We start from the raw sequence: 19,840 nt of genomic DNA, 5'->3' as shown, positions 1-19,840 counted from the left end.
GCAGAGCATCCTTCCTGGTTGTCCCAGGTCACCTGACAGGACTTCTAACCTAACCCAGATCTCATTTTCCCGAGAATGTCTATCTCCGTGCCAGCCTCCCCAACTCCAAAATTAATCTCTTGCCACAGGGGTATTATTCGTCTGGTGCCCCCAGGGCTGGGCACATGAATATTCACTTGGAATATTCAAGAGCAGGATTCCTACAAAGATGGCACCAACTGCCCATGGGTAGAATGTGGCTTCAAACTGCAGGCTCCCTTGGCAGTCTTCAAGGATCCTTGTAAATGATCCGGCAGTTCCCATTTCCCTTGGTGTCTGTGAATCAACTTCCCCCCTAAGTCAACACTAGTCTAAGAAAAGGAACAAAGAGAATGTGCACAACATCTACATACAAATTTTGTGGAACTGCTACTCATCAGAATAACATATTAGAGCTTATGACACATTATAAAAACAAAAATGAATTTTAGTGAGGTCTGACTTCATTATTGCTTATTTGTAAAAACCACAGTTTTAAAACAAAAGGAAAAAAAAAAAAAAAGAATGCTGGTCAGGTTTTTCTCATGGCCAGAACGGAACATTTTCTCATCCAGAAATGTAGGGCACTCAGTTAGGGAGTGCCCTTGTCACATTGCTTTAAATGACAGAGAGAGTAAAGCTGGCATCCTCTATAGTATGCTAAGCGTGAATACAAAGCATGAGAATAAATACGGTACTTTCCTACACGTCAAGTTACAAAACTGCTCCAAACTCTGCAACTGTGCCTCATGCAAATACCACGTTAGGTCAGTTTACAATGACAAATACTGCATCAGTTCGGTGCCTCTATATCCCTTTTCATAAAAAAGGAATCCTCACTCACTCCTGACGCTGGCTAACAGCTTTGGAGGAAATCACTGTACACCTTGTCCCATGATCATTCTGGAATTTTAATCCTGACACACACACACACTCTTACTCATGAGCATACACACTTTACACCCACACACAGAGGTAGGTGAGTGCATGTGTACACAGGCACACACACACTCACACACACCGTCTTTAGCATTTGTAGCTGAAATGTCTAGTCTATATTTTTCTGTATCATCCTGAAAAACACTGCTCAACAAAAATATCTCTTACTTCCTTATTTCCCCCGCTTTTCCTCCCTCCCTTCTCTCTCTACCTTCATGACCTTTCTTTAATGTTTCATTTCTGATTGATCCAAAATAATTTCCCATTCTTCCTACCACCCCTAAGGTCCACTTTATGATATACTAGTAAAATATAAACCCCTTTTCATTTCTTGTCATCTCCCTCTCTAAGGCAGAGTTTGCCCTTTTTCAATTGTTGCCATTCTAAAAATACCCCTACCCTCTTGAACCAGATGTTCAATGTGTACAGGCTTTATACATGGATATATTTCCCCATCCCATCATAAAAATAGTTGTTGTCCACTAAATATAGTTTTCATAGGAAGAAACCTAATCATGAAAATGTGTTCTAACCTGCAGATCAGTCAATAGCATAAGCAGACGAGATCCTAAAGCTAAAATAATCCATTTGGTTTGGCCTTCTCCCCCTTTCTCAACCTCCTCATGTAGAACAGATTGTGTTTTGCAATATGAAGAAACATTGTCTTAGAAATAGGGATTTTATGTATTGCGATCATGAATTGCTCCCGATTAAAAACAAGGAAATGTCAGATAAATGGACTCATCATTGCCTCTTCTCAGCAAGGAGAGAAACAGGATGCATGTTATGGCTGCTGGAGTCGATGGAGTTCACCCAACACCTCTGATGCTGAGCGGTAGGCGGGCCCTGGGTGTAGATTGCACCAGCCTGGGCCCCCTGCTCTCCAATGGCCCCATCGCCATTGCGTTGCCTCCCACTCAGCCAGGCTGGTCTCAGTTCTGCCTGGAACAACCATGGTGATTTGCTTGTCACTTCTTTGTCCTTTGGAGCAGTTGTGGATTGGTCCAAATCCAGGCGGTTCTCTGAGCCACAAAAAAAAAAAAATCCTTTCTCTGGTGACTCCTGGGTGTTAGAGTTGGATGGGTGGACTTCTTTTTTCACTTTATGGTTCATCGTTGCAGCTTCTGGTCTAGGGAAGGATTGCTGAGTTTGTTTGCACTTTAATAAATATTCCATTAAAATGCTGTGATGTGTGGATGGCTTGGCTTCTTGGTAACCCAAGCACGCATGAAGCTTCCTGGGTGGAAGGAAGTTTATTATTCATTGTCCTCCTCCTCCTGGTTGGCATAGATCCCCGCCTCCCAGCGCAAGGCCAATGCGCTCTTCCTTCGATTAACCCGTGTGGCCTCAAGGACCTGAAGAGAGAGGGGAAAAAATTACGCAGAGTTCATGATGTTAATTATGTATACAAACCAATTTCTCCATTGTTTTTTTTTTTTCCCTCCTTGCCCACTCAATAGCATCTAATGAGGGGGAAGTAAGAGTGCCCTTTCCGCTGGGAGGTAGGAGGAAACACAGGGGGGTGGGAGGTTTTGGGTGTGCACTCTTAGCCAAAGTCCCTTTGCTATTTGACCGATAGTTAGTAATATAGATGACTAATTTTCCTGAAACGTTCTGCAAGTTTCTTTGAACAAGACTTGACTGTATCAAGTCTTCAGATGGGTGCTGTCTGACAGAAATACCCTGTACCTGGGCCATCCAGTAGGGTAGCCACCAGGCACCCACGGCACCCAGCACTTGAAATAGGCCGGGTGTGGCCGAGAAACTAAATATTTAATTTTAATTAATTTTCATTGAAATATCCTCAGAGCTAATAGTGACAGCACAGCTCTAGACTGCCTTAGTCACATTGCAAACAAGCAAACTAGAGAACAATGCCAAACCACTGGGCCAGTGTGGACTCAATCCATTAGGCTTTGTGGATCTATATAAGCTGTGATCATATTTATATCATGAAAGCCTACTTTGGTATAATTAAGCTTCAAGGAGACATTAAGCGCGGGGGGGGGGGGGGGAGGCGCGGGGGGGGGGGAGGAGGATAGCTTTTCAGGCCAATGAAAAGCAACCTGAGCATTTTGATGCAACTTGAGGGCCTTAGGTGCTAATAAGTGAGATGAAAGGTGACAACATCAAGGACTAGTCAGCTCACCACCATCAGGGTAGGGCCTCCCTCCCTAGAATAGTCTGTGGGCTCCTGGGCAGGGGGGGAGTTGTGGGGGGAATCACTTCTGGCTTTGGTTCGATCAGGATAAGACCCAGCTGAATAACATGTAGGTTGCCAACATGTGAGAAATGGTCGAGTACATGACACTCCTGACACTCCACCCAAAGCATGCCCATGCCAGCCAGCCAGCTCAACTGCTGTGGCATTAGCTTAGGGTGTGAAGTTTCTGATTTTAAAGAAAAGTCCAGCAGAGCCAACCCTGGTTGATAATCCAAACAGCAAGGAAGGCTTTGCTTATTCTAAGAACAATCATTTTGACAGAGACAGTGATGCTGGCAACTCCAGACAAGCAAGGAGATGCGGGTGACGGGCAGTGCTGGGAGCCCAGACATAAGCAGATCCTGGGGGTCCCTCTCAACATGCTTCTCTGCCCCCCCCTGACAAATAAACCGACTTCCCAGAGCGTCAGTGTGCTTCCCTCTCGGAAGCCTCCCTCAGTCCTCCCAGCAGGGACAACTGGACTTGACATGTAGGACAAAGTCTGTTACACACGTAAGCCATGCCATACAGTGTTTTGTGTGTAAGCATATCATGGCCACTTACTCAATATCTAAGAATAAGGTATCAGTAGGAAAAAGCATGCTTTCAAATGCGTTATAGTTATAAGTGGAGGATTCTTCTGGGCAGTGCATGGTCACATGGTTTTGAGCAGCAGTGCTGGAGCGGAATTGGAAGTCCTGAGCTTTATTTCCAGCTCTGGAGCATGTTGTTCTTGTTCCTGGTATCTGGTGCCTCAACTTTCTTCATCTGCAAAATGGACACCCACCACTGCCCTGCGCCATAGGCTTTCTCAGGAGGCAGTGCTGACTCTGAAGTCCAGGCAGGTCTAGGTGTACATCCTTGTGACTGTGTCACCTTGGAAAAGTTTGCCCTCATGCCTCAGTTCCCTTGTATGTATAATGGGAACAATAAAAAATACAGTATAGAGTTGGCCTGAGGAATAAATGAGGCACCATATGGGAAGCATTTAGCAATAGCTCCCAGTGTATAGTAAGTTCTCAAACAATAATTATTTCTATCATCGTGTGAAGGGAATTCATAAACTATAGAGTGGTAATCAAATATAAGGCATTTTTTTATAAGGATCTCTACCCTGTGCAAACTGGCCATCTGTCCACCTTGCACATACAAACTGAAAGGTGTACCTGAAAGCTAAAAAATACATCTAAGGCTCTGAAAACCAGTTAGACATTGAGAAAAGTACATGTGATGATATTCTCAATATTCATTTTATACCTGATGAAAGGCAATTGCTGACAATCATCAGCTTATGTATCTAGTTAATTATAATTATTTTGCTAAATAGGGAGATTTAAAGTATACTGTGCTATGATTAGCACAACCAATATGAAGGCTAATTTTCAATATGTAGCAAATGTGAGGCTATGTAAGCCCTATAACCAGTACTTATGTTTCTAATACGGAGAGAAGTTCTCCCATAGGTGCACAAAGAGATATGGATGATATCATCCAGCAAAGCATTGTTGGTAGCAGCAATAAAAAATTTTTTAGAACAAGAAACAACCTACATTTCCATCACTAGGAGGGTGAATAAACAGTGACATGTTCATTCAATGGAATACTATACAGCAGTTATGAGTGACCTAGAACCATAAAAATCAAGATAGACACATCTAAAAACAATGCAGACAAAACAGGAAGGAGTGGAGGATACTACAATATGATGTCATTTATAGGAAGTTCTAAAACATGCAAAATCAGAACATATTATTTACAAGTATATATAGTGTAAGTATAAAAACATGCATGAAATCGATGAACACCAAACTCAAAAATCACTACCTCTCAGGAGAGAAAGGGGAACTGGGAGAAGTCACAGGAGGGGTAAGTTCTACTTGCAATATTAATTTCTTTTTAAAATATTAAGCACATATTATGAAGTGATAAGAATGGACAAAGCTGGATAGATAGACTTCATTATTTTATTATATTATGTTATTTAGCACATTCGAATGCCTGCTCCATGACATCAGGGACTGTTTTGTTGACTGCTCTCCTCTCAGAACCTACAAAAGTGCCTGATGCATAGTAGGTGCTCAAAAAGCTGTTAACAGAGCAAGTGAATGAACGTGGATTCTCTCCACAATTCTGTATATTTGAAATAATTCTTTTAAAATAAAAATAATACAATGCTGTAGAAATAAAAATACAAAATGCTTTCTCACAGGAAAGATAAAATATTAAAAAATGGGGAAAATGAAAAAATGTGCTTTTTCACAGCACAAGTTTGTTAAATCTGTATAAGAGAAAGCTGTAGCCCCATTGGCGTGGCTCAGTGGTTGAGCCGTCGACTTATGAACTAGAAGGTCACAGTTCGATTCTCAGTCAGGGCACATGCCCAGGTTGTGGCTCAATCGCCAGTAGGGAGCATACGGGAGGCAACCAATCAATGAGTCTCATGATTGCTATTTCTCTCTCTCTCTCTCTTCCTCTCTGAAATCAATAACAAATATATTAAAAAATAAAATAAAATAAAATAAAGTTGTAGGGGAAAGGAGACTTTCAGGGAAATTCAATGCACAAAGCTTCCAAAACAAAAATACAGATTTAACAGTTGGGTGAAAGGGAATCTGGATGGTTCACTTCTGGAATAACTTATCCTAAAGCGATGACACGGAGCTCCCCGGATGTGTGTTAAGGCAAATAAAGGACTCGGTCCTCCTGAGCTGCATTGCTTTCTAACCAGACCAGGGTATATTTGCTATCAGTGCCTGAAGAAACAAAAACAGCTTCCAGCTCCATGAGCAGGGCAAGGTCTTCTCCATCCCACCACACGGCACAGCAAAGCACAGCAGGGTGCATCGTGGTTGCGTGCACGCCAACGTGTTGAGGCAGTTCCCCCCGTTCAGAAACAACAGGAAGGAACAGATACGGAGACACACTGCTTTCTTGTCCTTCTCATTCAACCCACCAGGAAACGGCAAACCACAACCGCATGCACCTGGTCAGGCATGCAGGAAGACCAAGACAAACAAGTTGAAAAGTACCTCGGAAGTCACCTTGCAAGACAGTAACTTAGAGGTGTACTGGCAGAGAGGGAAAAGACCAGGGTTAGTACATGGCAGAGACACACTCCCAGACCACCCCCCCGCCCCCTGCTGGGAACCGGTACCACAGGGGGCAGACAGGAGGGCAGTAACACCAGGAGACCATTACACACCCATGCCAAGACTTGCTTCATCTGATATTAGTTTATTTAGAAATCTGTATCTTTTGGAGCAAATAGATACCCTATTATTTTTAATAAAAAATATCAGATAAGCCATACTTTGTTAATTCAAGATTTGTTGCTTCCATTTTCTGTGCTTTGAATTAACAAGATCCGCCCCCCCTCCACCCGTTTTGTAACCAGACGCCCACAGCAAGGTCTCTGAGGGCCATTTTGGATTTGCTAGAATCCGAAGCCAAAGCGCCTTTTCTCTTCTTGTAGCATCTCTGAACTCCAAGGCAGTCTTGTAGCTGTTTGTCCAATGAAAAGGAGACCCTAACTACAGATAAAGGTGGCTCGAATGCAAGGTTTGTGGAGGTAGATTCTCTGACGCTGACCTCAGGATGCCTAGGGACCATGGACAAGTTCCTGCGAGTGGGGTGCTCACAGAGGAACTGAAACGATCCTTGAATTAATTCCTGTAGGAGACTGAGTCACTGCAAGAAAAGCTCAGGGGGTGGGGGGGGAAGTCCTGGTCACGGGAACTGAGAGAGAAGGACCCACTTTGGGCAGCCCCCGCCAGAACTGTGGTTGTGATCTTGCATTTACACTGGGCTTTGGCATTGGTAACCACTGAGATCACAGATCTGTGATCACTGACTGCTTCTTCTAGGGAGCACTTCAAAATGACCGTTCTGTAGTGATCAGGCTGCTGGCTAGGAGCGGATGAATTTGGAGTTCTCTTCTTTGCACCTTCCTAGGCTGTGAGTGAGAACCCAAGAGAAAGATGGGCAGCACAGAGCCTCACTGATTGTGGGTGAGCCTTTGTGTGGAGGGACTGGAGGCAGGTGGGCTTCTTTCAACCACTCGGCGGCGGTACGGCCACAGAGGGTGTCCCAAAGGGTGTCCTTGTCTAGAGAAAAATGTGTGCCAGGAATTCTTAGAAAGGCAGTAACTGCTTGCCCCCAGCTTTGATTTAACCCGGGGGGACGGATGAGGCCGTCTCTTATTCCAAGACAGGCAACGATGGCTGAAAGTCCTCGGCACCCATTCTCGGGGCAACAGAGAGAGAGCCCCGGGAAAACTCATCAAGAGCAGATCCTGTGCTAGGAGGGAGGGAGGGGCTGGATTTAGACTCAGGCTAGCATCCCTTTAGCTGAGAAAGAGAAAGCAACCCCACCAAGTTCAAGGGCATCATTGACTCAACCCATCGTTGTCTGAGGCTCAGGTCAAGCGGGGGGAACAGCTGGCCAGAAAAACAGTTGCCTAAATATCCTTCTTTTGCATGTCACCGAGAAGCCCTTTAGAACACCGTGACTCACCAGTCCAGAATGTGCTGTGGGGAGCAGAGATGGCATCAGGCCCAGAGAAGGGGACCTTTCCACAGAAGGTTTTCAGATAAGAGACACCCACAATAAGAGCAGGCCGGCTGCCTTTGGGCGTGTGGTGTGTGCACTGCACAAAAGCACCAGGGTCGGGGAGGGGATCGGCGGGGTTGAAGCTCAGTCACCCCACTCCACTCACCTACTGGGTGGCTGGTGCAGGCTGGGTCCCCACAGAGGAAAAGGGGTGCCTTTTTAACATTCTCACGAAGGCCCTGTGCAGGCTGCTGAACAGCCCAGGGCAACTCTCCTACCCCCAAAACAGCCAAGAGGCCCCTTAGTGAGTGAGGCCTGGCTGAAGCCGCCAGCGTGGAGACACTCATTGGTGGCCATGCCATGCAGGACAAGGAAGCCAGCCCAGATGGGTGCAAATGGTGGGCACCTGCTCTGAGATGGTAACAGGGATGGTAGATGGGGATACGTTTTTGAGAAAAGGGGCTTTTTTCTGGTCCTTCGTCATTGACTTTTTCACCAACTGCAAAATGAGCAGAATGCCCTCAGTCGACTCACTGTCACCGACAGGGACTCCTGAGTGATGCTGCATGAGAAAGTCCATGATTTAATTCTCCATCTTCTGTCCTCCTCTGAGCCCTCACCTCGTTCCCAGCAGGAGCGGAGACAGCTCAGGACCACGAAAAGCCCACCAAATGCTCTACAGTCGTCCCCCACGTCACCCCCTGGCAGGGATTCCGGTGCGAGGCCTCCCTGCCGATCCTGCACGTGATTTTTCACAGAGTGTGAGAAAAAGTCAGCACCTTGAGCTGGAGACAGGTCTCTGGAGACCAGTGCTGCTCCGGGGTGGGGGGCGCCACACCTGTTTTGATGGCGAGGGACAGTTTTCGCAGGTCGCGTGGCAATAGCTACTCATGAGCACTGCAGGTGCGGCTCCGGGGGCTTCTCTCTCTCCCCTTCCTTCTGTCCTTCATGCGCGTCCATGCCCTGGTGTCTAATGTATCCCAGTGCATACATCCCAGCCGCCCCATTTTGTTAAGTCTGCCTTCTCCTTAGGAAGCACAGCAAAGAAGAATTGTTTTTGTTCAATTCAGAAAGAGCTGAATTGAACAAACGTATGGACAAGCCCAGGGCTGGGTCCCGGTCATGGGTGAGGGAGTCCTCAGGGAGTTTTTGGAAGGCATATTGGCAGGTGGACCCGCCAATATTGGTGCCGGGGCGACACTGGACCCAGGTGAGCCGTGTGAGGTTCTTAGAGGCTGGAGAATCTAAGAAGCCATCGTTTGCCCAGAGAACAGCGTGTGTGAATGGAGCCAGGACAGAACTACAGCTTCTAGGGGCAGGGAAGCCGGTGACACAACTCAGGCATCAAGCCGCCCATCTGCTCCTACTTATTCTCTTTCTGGGATCAGAGACAACTAAGGAAGGGGCCCCGGACCAGCCGGGAAAGCAAATGAAGGCTTGTTCGTTCCGGCAGGTGAACTTCAAATACTCCCCAGGGACTGATGCAGGCACAATAGCAAAGACCCCCCTGAACCGAAAGGGCTGGAGACGGGATAACGGGGGCTCTGATCACATGTTTGCTTTAGAAGCAATCTGAGTATGCTTTTCCTAAATGTGGGGCTCTTAAAAGGACGTAGGGGATTGTTTTGTGCTGTTCCTAAGAATGTTCAACAACAAACTTGGTTCTCTTGTCCTATTAGTAACGGTGAAAAGCACTTGGCCTTGTGGATCCAAGATCGGGGGATAGTAACCACTTGATTAGTTAGTGGGTTTCCTCCTTGTAGGACATGTTCATTTCCTCGAGAAGAACAGACCCAGGAGGCCGCCACTTCACCGCACACACGAAGAGCAACCAGCGTATTAAAACCCCGATTCCGAGCAGCTGCCCCAGCGCCCGGGGAAAGCCAACCCGACGGGCATTCGCCGGGGCGGCTGCCTGAGAGCCAGAGTTTGCACGAAAGAGGCTCCCGCCTCTGCCTATGGAAGGGGCTGGCAGCAGGCTCTTCCCTTCTGTGCGGGGTTCCCCTGCAGCCTCTGCACCTCCACACACAAAAAAGGCACCCACGAGAGACACCGAGCCGGTGCTGAGAACACACTCGCGTGGCCGCCCATGCAAAGCGGTCCCATCAGTGCTCCCGTGTAAGGGGCACAAATAATTTATCATCCCAACTGGGGTGCTTTTAAGAGTGGAAGGGGAGCTATTCATAATGACACCAGGACAACAGCCTTACACCAGGGCTGCCCCAGGTAAACTGGGTGGCGTCCTCCACAGACCCAAGCTTTTTGTGACCTACGTGTCAGCGGGGGGAAGAGGCAGTCACCTCAGGAAGTGCTAAGAGACTGGGTGGGGCCAGCAGACTCCTAGGAGATTGGCGTGGACCCCTCAGGCTGATCCCTGGCCCCTGGCTGTGGAACCACTGCCCTCACGTCTCTTGTGGGAGAAAGAACCCACAGAGCAGATGACTTCCTTCATGGTCAATGTGAACGGCACACGCGAAGTTCCCAGGGTTGAGGGGAGCAGGTGGCCGTGTGGTTTTTAACGGTCATTTTAAATGGCTCTTTTCCTGCTAAATTGAACGCAAGGCTTGGTTAACAGCCCCAAACGCACTCAGTCTTTTGAGCACCGAGTCACATTTCGAGGGATGGCCCAGCGTAGACGTTGAAGGAATAGCATCATCATAGTTCCCTAGAGAAATGAAACCCTACAGAGCGGGCAGCGATGGCAGCAGGCAGCTCCCTGGTGCCTGGGATGATTTCAGGGCCCCTCCATCCTCCAGCCTCCTTCCCTTCTTGCACCAAACATCCACACACTCACATGGCCAGAGGCTCCCATGACAATTGGCAGGAAAAAAGACCGCTTCCTGGCCTGCTCCATGTTTTTGGAGAAACAAGGCAAAAATCCCAACCCCACCTCCAGGCGTGTAAAACCACACATTTGAAAATCGGCTTAGGAGCCAGTTTCCTGGCAGACAACTGTCTACACGTCAGTCACGCGACGTGCGCCCTCGGGGAAGTGGAAGAGGAAAGGAGAAGGAACTTACACTACTATCATCCATTCTCTCGCGCCTTTTAGATTTGTGTGTCTCATAGTCTTCCATGAGGGTCTGCATCAGATTCTTGGGCCGCTGGGATCCGGCAGCCTCTTCGGGAGCTAAGTCAGGCTGCGAGCTGGGGCCTTCAGGTGTGGGGGATGGAGGAGGTCTGACTTTCTCTATTTTCCCTGAAACAATACGAAGAGAACACCCTTTCTAAGCTTGTCTGCTCGTGACTGCTTTCAGAAAGAGGAGAAAACTGGCAAAAAAAGAAAAGCAAGCGCCGACATAGTGGTACCAGAACAATGGTTATGTGCAGGCCGTTTTGTTACAGGGATCAAAGTACGTAAGGATAATGTCACAAACCATCCAACAGGGACCTCAAGGAACCCAGTGCTCAAAAGTCAGATGGAAGAGGCCCATTGGGCAGTTTGCAAATATAGGTCAGGCAGACAGACACTGGCCCCAGTTTTGGGGACATGTCATAGATCACAGAATGAGACTGTGAGGGGACAGCACCTTTGAGCCTTAGAGACCCACCGCTTATAGATGAAGGAAACCGAGGTCCTGCAAAGGGAGGGTTGTGCTGAGGTCGCCGGGAGTCAGTGATGGGACCCAGGTCTCCTGGTCCCCTCACCAGGTCCTTTCTTGTCTATCAAAAGCCATCATCACCTACCATCTCACCTGCCCAAGCTTCAGGCGTGGACAGTCAGTGCTGAAGGACCTTTGAAGGAGAACTAGGTTTGTTCTTCCCAGGTCACCGCAGTCTTAGCAGGCCAGCTTCATTCATTTACCTTACCTGCCACGGTCCCAAAGCTTTCAGGTTTGAGACACCCCTGCCCAGCCCCCAAACCGTGAGGAATGCATGCCAACAAAGACAGCTTAGGTGTCATAGGAAAGGCGTGCACCAGACTTGGGAAAGGTGAGATGCGGACTTTGCAAATGCCTTACAGGAATTTTCAGATAAGACCAGGTCAATGGTGGTGGGGTGTGGTGGCTCTAGGCACTTTCACCAAGACCTTCTGCATTCCTCCCTCTTGGGCCAGGCCCGGCCCTGACTTCGGCCCATCAAGGGGTGGGTTTTATCTCCACGGAGCCCCAAATGCACCTCTGAGAAGTTCCAATTATGCCCTTTGTGGGAGATGAAGGGTCTATGAAAAAGGAATGTGGAAAAGCACACAAAACACATGGGACCATTCAAGTCCAAAGTTTGGAAACTGCCAAGGTTAAAGGCCAGTTTGACCCCTTCCAGTCCCAAGCTGAAGGTGACTCATCTTTCTTCATCTTCTTCCCCAGACTTTTACCTTGTCTTACAGGTGAAGTCTGGGGTCTGTGTCTCCATGGGGGCTGCTACAGCCTCTTTCTGGGCACAGCTGCTTTTGATGGGAATTGAATTCAGAAAATCCAGGTTTTTATTTCATGAATTATCTGTTGTTGGATATCTAATCCTGGGCTGATCATTAAGTTCTCCCAGCTACAAAATGAGAATTTTGGAAGAAGCTGTCTGTGAAGTCCCTTCTAACTCAGACATTTTGCTATTCTATCAAATATATCTGGCAGGGAGATCGACCCTGATTGTGTAAAGAAAAAGCATGGCTCTCACATTTGACAATTAGGTGGAAAGTTGTTCTTCATACACAGAACAGGGAACTTTATCTGCAAGAGGTACCTTTACACTAGTAACTTAGGGAAACTCGTCGTCTTGATCTAAATTACCCAAGACATTTACAAAAAGTCTTTTGACACTAACAGCAAGGTAAAAAAATATTTCAGATTTATCATGTCCGCTAGCAAGGATTTCAAGTTTTTATTAGGGAATGCTATAATGGCTCCCCCTTGAATACACTGAACATTTATCGAGATTTTACCACACCCACATCCCTATCCTTCCTTCCTTCCTAACACTGAAATATTTTAAAGCAATCAGGTAATATTACCTCTGCATACTTAAGATAGGTCTCTATAATTTCAGATTGACTCTTTCAATGAAGGTTTGAGAAACGCTTTGGCACAGAGGTGAGCACGCAAGGCCTGGAGCCAGCCTGCTTGGGCCTGAATCCACTGCTCAGCAGCCCAATAACCCTGGGCAAGTCACTTACTGTCTTTCTATCCCAGGTCCCTCATCTGTAAAGTGAGTGTGGTAAGAGGAGCCTACTCCATACATACACTTGGGATAAGGACTAAGTTAATATTTAGAACAGCAAGCATCCAATTTACCCAGTTACTATGTATTTGGAACCTCAAAGAATAATGTCCCTAGAACGAGAAAGAGCCATTTTGTGGGTATTGTGCATAAAACGTTTGCAATTCTTCTAGAACTAGAAATAAACACCAAATCGCCGAGGTTGGTCGGCATTATTTTCCAATTGACCTCTTAAGTGTCCACATTATCTCCCATCAGCCACTCCCCCAGCATTAAACTTCTAGAAAGCATAGTCTGTATTCCCTGCCTTCACCCTTTCACACACACCACGGTCAGGCCTCTGCTTTAGGCACTTTTTTAAATATTTCTGTGAAAGCCGTTTTCACATGCTGACTTGTATCACATCTGGTTGTTTAAGTTTCTCTTCTCAAGTAAGCTGCCAAGTCACCTAAGGATAGGGACCATCTCAATCATTTATGAACCCCTTAGCTCATCTGGATATAAACGGCATAAGGCAGGACCTTGTCTGTCCCGGTCACTGCTGGATCCCAGCACCCACTGTGGTAGGACCTCACGTTTGCTGAATGAACCATTGAGGATATTATGAAATACACATAGCAGCCACTTAATTCAATGCTTGCGGATGGGGACAGAATTCCCAATGGAGAATCTGAGGAAAGCGTTTAAATGTCTTCACCAAAGCACATGAACTCAAACAATTTTGGTCTACAGAATCACAGGCTCAATGGCTTTGAAGTAATCACCACCACATGTAAATGGCATTTTATTAACAGGCTTCACGTCACTTGCTCCTCACAATAACCTTGGGATGTAGTCAGGGTGGATGCCAGGACGTCTGTGAACGGTTTAGACCATGGAGGCTCAGACGTGAATGCCAGCCCAAGTTACGTTAGCTGTTAGCAATCAGAGTTAGGTCTGGTCTGGAACCCAAATCATGTTGATTATGGCTAAATGACACTGATGGATGTAGGCTGAAAGAGAATTGCAAAGAGGGCAAAGGGTTAGTATAGAGAAGTGGTCAACCATTAAACATTAGAGACATGCCTGCTTATGTCTTTGTATTCTAGACTTATATCTTTGTACTGGTCCCTAGAGCAAGTTTTACCATTAACACTAGAGGGCGCATGAGTAACAGCAAAGAAAGACTGGTTTAGCAGGTTTAGAGCAGCTGCTTCCAAAGAGAAAGTGGTTGAGAGGTTTCAAATAGCCAAGCCCACATCAAAGCCTCCAGAAGAGCTGTCAGGTCCCCAAAGAAAGGAGACACTGCGCCCCATCCCCTTGGCCAGGCTTCTCTGCTGGGCCCTGTGATCTGCAACCCCTACCTCCCCCCACCCCCCATCCCCAGTATTGGTTCAAACCATGCATTGGGATTCTGTGTCATGTTAGGAACTACACAGACAGCTACGAAGCTGTAGAGGGACCTGTTCACACCCGCCTTCTTCCTCAGAAGTCTACAGCCAACAGTCGTGGCAATTAGGACGGTGAAAAACGTCTAATGTTCTTCCCGCAGTGGGACGCCCCAGACACCGCCACTGTTTGGGGCTCTGGGATCATTACATGAATGTGACCCAAATGGTCTGTGCCTCAGGCCTGGAGAGTCTAGCTCATCCTTGTCTATGGTCTCAGGGACCCTAGAAACTTCTTAGCCCTGAGGACATACCCTGTTAGGATCCCCAAATAGTGATGGGTCATCTCCGGTGCTCATGGTCATGCATCGACCCAGCCCTTCCCCAGTACCTCCAGGCTCCATCCCCCACTGGCCTCATCAAAACTTGCTCTCATTCTTGTTTATTCACCTGGTGAATGGCTCAACAGCTGACGACAGCTGAAAGTGAGCTCTATTTTCAATGACAAACATCCTGGGCTGAACACTCTACAAAACAGCTCTCCTGAAGGACCCCAGTCTTGGTCCCATGGGAAGCAACATGAATGGAAAGTGTCACACAGACTCAGGGCAGACCAGGTGGTCTTAGCCAAAGGCTGACACCTGATGTTGACAGAGCAGGGAGCAGGGAGGGACCACACCTGAGCTCTATGACAAGAGGAACCAGCAGAACAGAGCTAGGCTGGAATTCTGAGGGGAGGGCAGAACACAATTTCGAGTTAATTTTATAAACATGATTTTGCTCAAACCACTGCACCTAGAGTGATTTTAGACTTAAGCTTTTCAAGGTGTTTGAGGGTGAGCAGCTCCACTTGGCTGGGACGATTGCAGAGCCGTGTCTCCAAAGCTATGTCCAAGCTAAGTTCTGTAAGAGAGCACTCCACGCGGCAAACAGTCACTGGCCACAGGCCTGGGAAACAGCGCTGGTTAAAGAAAGCTTTAACCACGAGAGGGAGATTTCTTTGCCAGAGGACTTCACCAAGGTTTTAGTGCTAATATGTTTGGGAATCTCCAGTTCAAGGATGGGTGTATGGCATTTCTCACAGGTATGTAACCAGAGAGCCTCACTTCACAGAATCCCTATTACAACCTAAGGAAACGTCTGTGGAATACCGTTTTCTAGTTTATACCAAACCAGCTCCCAAGGAACTTCACTAGTTCAGCAAATAAGTGTGGGCTGCCTCAAACTTTCACCATTGCCTTTTTCAATAATTACATACGTGGAAACAACCAGGATATCTGACTATAGGAGAATGGTTAAAGTGATATGGCTCATTTATATGATGGAATATATAGCTAGCCATTACAAATCACGTTTTAGTCAGATTTAGAAAAAGAGTTAGGGACATGGGACACTATTCAAAATATATAAAGAGAGAAAAACAAAAACAAAAAACAAACAGGTTACAAAATCAGATGTATTGCAGTTGTTTTAAGAGTGCAGGCTCCAGACCTGGACTTCCTGGGATTAAACCCGGGTTCGCCTCTTATTAGCTGTGAGAAAGAAAGCAAAAGAGTATGCATGGCACATGGTACAAACCCCATCAGCCTGAGGTGAACAAAAGTAGGCAGGATAATGGCTTTCACAAAGTTGCCTAAACACTAATCCCCCAAATCTGTGAATATGTTGCCTTATGTGGCAAAAGGACTTTGCAAACATGATTAAGTTAAAGGCTTTGAGTTAGGAAGACTATCCTAGATTTTCCTGTTAGGCTTGATGTAATCACAAGGGGGAGAGAGAGAGAGAGAGAGAGAGAGAGATACATCTGTGTTGTTTTAAGCCGCTGTATTTGTGGTAATTTGTCTCAGCAGCAATAGGAAATGAATACAAATGTAAACCCAATATGACTTTCATGCATATATGAGAACGGAACAAAACAAGGCAGGCAATGGGTTAGCATTGAGAGCCACTTTGACTTTAGCATTATTCTCCCAATTTTTTTTTCCTACAATAAGCATGAATTAATTTTAAAATATAGTCACGCAGAAAAGTAGAGAGCTGCTCGCTTTAACCTTCTCAAACCAGACAGATCCACAAGCCTCCCCATGTCACCAGGCAGCACGCACCAGGAGAGCTGCTGAGCTGACACTTCCGCGGGGCCTCAGAGCAGCAGGGCCTGGCACAGCGGCCCTCTCCGGCTGCAGCACTGAGAGGCTGACCCAGGAGCAGAGAACTTCACCCCCAATCAGTAAGTGCTGTCTCTCATCGGGTGGAAGAGAACACTAGGAAATGTGAATTTGCGTTTCCTGTTTATTTATTAGGAACAGTTAAAGCACTTCTGGGCCTGAGAAAGCAAGCCATGCCTTGGCTGGAGTTCTGGACTTCCCAAGCATGACGGATTTCCCTGGGGCATCCGCGACAGGACGAGCTGGCGAGGCGGGGAGAAAAATCCGCGGTCCTCCCACCCAAGGGAACCTGAGCGAGGGCTGCATGTCCTCAGAACACAGCTGTTGCCACCCCTGTCGGCCCAAACACGCCTCCTGTAGGAACAGGACTCCATTCTAAAGAGCCAAGAATGTGGCTTCCAAAAGTTGAGAAAATTAATTTGGTCAAACATGTGGATTTTGGTGATTATTATATTCCACGGTGTCTTGAGATCTTAAATCAAAGAGCCTTTGTTTCTACACTTTTTCAAAAGCAAAGAAAAAGCCAGCACCCACTCATTTAAAAAACAAACGGAAGTGAACAAAGACGCCCACCAGATGACATGCCTGGGCCCAGGCCTCCTTCCACGATGACCTTTCTTTACGCGGCCCTGGGGCGAGGTCGCAAACATCAAAAATGGCCCACAGGTCATTGAAATGAGCTCAGAGAGAAATGAGCTCAGACTTGCATCTGCAATTTCATTTCCCCTCAGTCAAAGGGAAGATCCTGCTGTCAGACCCCGAGTGTTTGTGTGGGTATGGGTGTGGGTGTGGGTGTGAGTGTGGGTGTGGGTGTGAGTGTGGGTGTGCGTGGCTTGTGCACTGGCAGCTGTGACCCCCACTCTGAGAGCTGGTCCCTGTCCTTTCATCCCCACTGAAGGCCCAGCGGTGGGAGAACATGGTGTTCTGAATCTTCACATTAGAAGCCGAGCTCAGAAATGAGAAATACCCTGCCTGGAGAAACATCCAAATAGCATTACTTAAAGGTCAGCGGGGTGTTGGTGAGCCGCTGATTGGGTCCTTCTTTGTGAACAAAACTGGAAGATGCAAATGCTAGAAGGAAAGCGCTCTGCTTCCCGGGGGAAGCCGAGAACAGAAAACATTTAATTGAAACAGAAAGCATAAAAAGTGGCCCAGACGGCCGGCATGGCTCAGTGGTTGAGGGTCGACCTATGAACCAGGAGGTCATGGTTCGATTCCCAGTCGGGGCACAAGCCTGGATAGCAGGCTCAATCGCCAGTAGGGGGCATGTAGGAGGCAGCCAATCAATGATTCTCTCTCATCATTGATGCTTTCTCTCTCTCTCTCTCTCCCTCTCCCTATATTCTCTAAAATCAGTAAATATATATATATATATATATATATATATATATATATGTATGTGTATATACATATATATATATACAAATATATATATATATATATATATTTAAAAGCATGAAAATCGTGGTAAATAGTAATTCCCTTTCCAAATCTTTTTGTTAAACACATCTCTACCAACAGGGTGGGCTTGGCTGTGTGAAGATTACTCCTCATAAAAGAAGGAAATGTTTTTATGGTAATACTTGTCATTTTATTGTCACCCAATGCACTCAATGATAGACTTGGTGTTTTTTTAAATCATAGTTGGCTATTGAAAACTAATTCCTGAACTCAGATTTTGTAAGAGAAACTTTAATTCTAAGTAACAGTGAAAAAAAATCCCATCTAGAAAGCAATGTTATAATGCATATCCTGCCATTAATTTCTCCTGCAGTGGCAGGAGAGCGACTCATAAGTAATCCTGCTAAGGTGGTCTCTGCCTAAACATATCGGTAACTAACAACAACCACAACCATAGTAACTCTGTTTGGGAGCCTTTTGTGTGCCAGGCACTGTCCAAACCGATTGATGTGGCTGGTACCATTTTATTCCCATTTCACTGGCGAGGAAACTGAGGTTTAGACAGCTATGGAGCAGTGGAGTCAGGATTTGAGCTTTAGATAGAAATCCAGAGGAGTGGCTGTCACATTTAGGTCCGTAATTTTCTTTGACCAGCTTTTTCACCTAAAGTGTGAATTTCTATCCGAGTAATGGAGGCTAGCTCTCACGTCAGATGCATACACGTTCTGGGAAACCTCTGATGCTTACCTTCAAGCTCACGAGAAATACATTACACGAAATATAAACGTATCCTTTGGGGACCTAATGGTCTGTCCTTCACACTCTCCACCCCACCACCCCTGTGCAGCAGCTTCTTCACAAGATCAAACGGATCTGAAACGCCAGTCTCCGTAGGGAACACAGCACTCACCACGTCTGGTGAGAGGCACACTCATATCCTGCCCTGAACTCCCGCAGTCACAGGGACATCCTGTTCCCCAGCCTGGCTTTGGTTAGCTCACATTTCTTACCAGGCGTAAAGCAGGGATCTTGCAAGAATTCGGTCTCTTTTTTTAAATATATTTTATTGATTTTTTACAGACAGGAAGAGAGAGGGATAGAGAGTTAGAAACATCGATGACAGAGAAACATCGATCAGCTGCCTCTTGCACACCCGCTACTGGGGATGTGCCCACAACCAAGGTACATGCCCTTGACCGGAATCGAACCTGGGACCTTTGAGTCCGCAGGCCGACGCTCTATCCACTGAGCCAAACCGGTTTCGGCTAAGACTGCATCTCTCTTTGCATGTGGTTAAGTCTGACTTCTCAGAAGCCAATCTCCTAACTTGGTACGTGGGGTAAAAGGCAAGCCACAGGGACACCATGGGGTGTCCCCAGCAAGGGATAAGCCCCCTGGGAGCCAACCCAGACCCCTGGATATATCAGAAGACCCAGCACAATGAGCAGTGACAACAGGACCCGCTCACAGAAGGGAATTATACTGGTGAGAAATGTGCATTTTCCAAAGTTCTACTTCCCAGAAGCCATGAGCACAGTGTTGTCACGGAAGAAAGGACGGGGGGCCCTCTCGGGAGTGAGGCTGCAGCTTCAACCAGGGCAGTCGCCCTTTTCAAACCACTGAGTGGAACGTCCAAAAAGAACTGTGAATTCTGTAATCTGAGAAGTCCTGATTCATTTCATTTCATTTCATTTCATTCATTCACCCCTGGCTTCACTCTGCTTCCCTCTAGCCTTTTCTTACCCATTCCTTCCCAAATAGCATTTTTTTAAAAAAATGAACATATTTTGGGGGCTCAGATAAATAAAATTCAGGGAGTTTCTGGTCCAAGCAGAAGGATCAATCTCAAAGAGCCAAAGACCACCAGTAAACTAACTCAGGGGACCTCGGCCCCACTCTCAACACATTCGGTTAATGGAGTAAACACTTATCCCTGCTCGTCCGCAAATTAAGAAATGGATTCCTTGCTTGAGTACCCAGTGCTTTCAAAGATTTCAGGGAATGAGCCTGTGAGGAGCATCCGGATGGCTGCGCTTCCTCCTGGG

At 46.7% G+C, this 19,840-nt stretch overlaps 1 protein-coding gene across 3 annotated transcripts in view; it reads right to left on the bottom strand.

Annotated features, from left to right (window-relative positions):
• Positions 1-1,617: 1,617 nt before the first annotated feature.
• Positions 1,618-19,840, bottom strand: part of LOC129147046 (A-kinase anchor protein 2) — an 87,936-nt gene continuing 69,713 nt past the window's right edge. Inside the window, exons 3-4 of one of the 3 annotated variants that reach the window (XM_054726885.1) lie at positions 10,729-10,907; positions 1,618-2,312 (exon numbers count right to left, since the gene is read on the bottom strand). In XM_054726885.1, coding sequence (XP_054582860.1) covers positions 2,214-2,312; positions 10,729-10,907 — 278 coding nt within the window. In that variant the 3' untranslated portion in view covers positions 1,618-2,213. Of the gene's footprint in view, positions 2,313-10,728; positions 10,908-13,617; positions 13,855-19,840 lie in introns of those variants that run through there. The other 2 variants (XM_054726884.1, XM_054726883.1) reach the window with 2 other exon arrangements.

The sequence above is a fragment of the Eptesicus fuscus genome, chromosome 15 (genome assembly GCF_027574615.1).
Source record: "Eptesicus fuscus isolate TK198812 chromosome 15, DD_ASM_mEF_20220401, whole genome shotgun sequence".
Lineage (NCBI taxonomy): Eukaryota > Metazoa > Chordata > Mammalia > Chiroptera > Vespertilionidae > Eptesicus > Eptesicus fuscus.
Note: the sequence above shows the minus strand (reverse complement) of the source record. Positions and strands in the feature narration are given on the sequence as shown.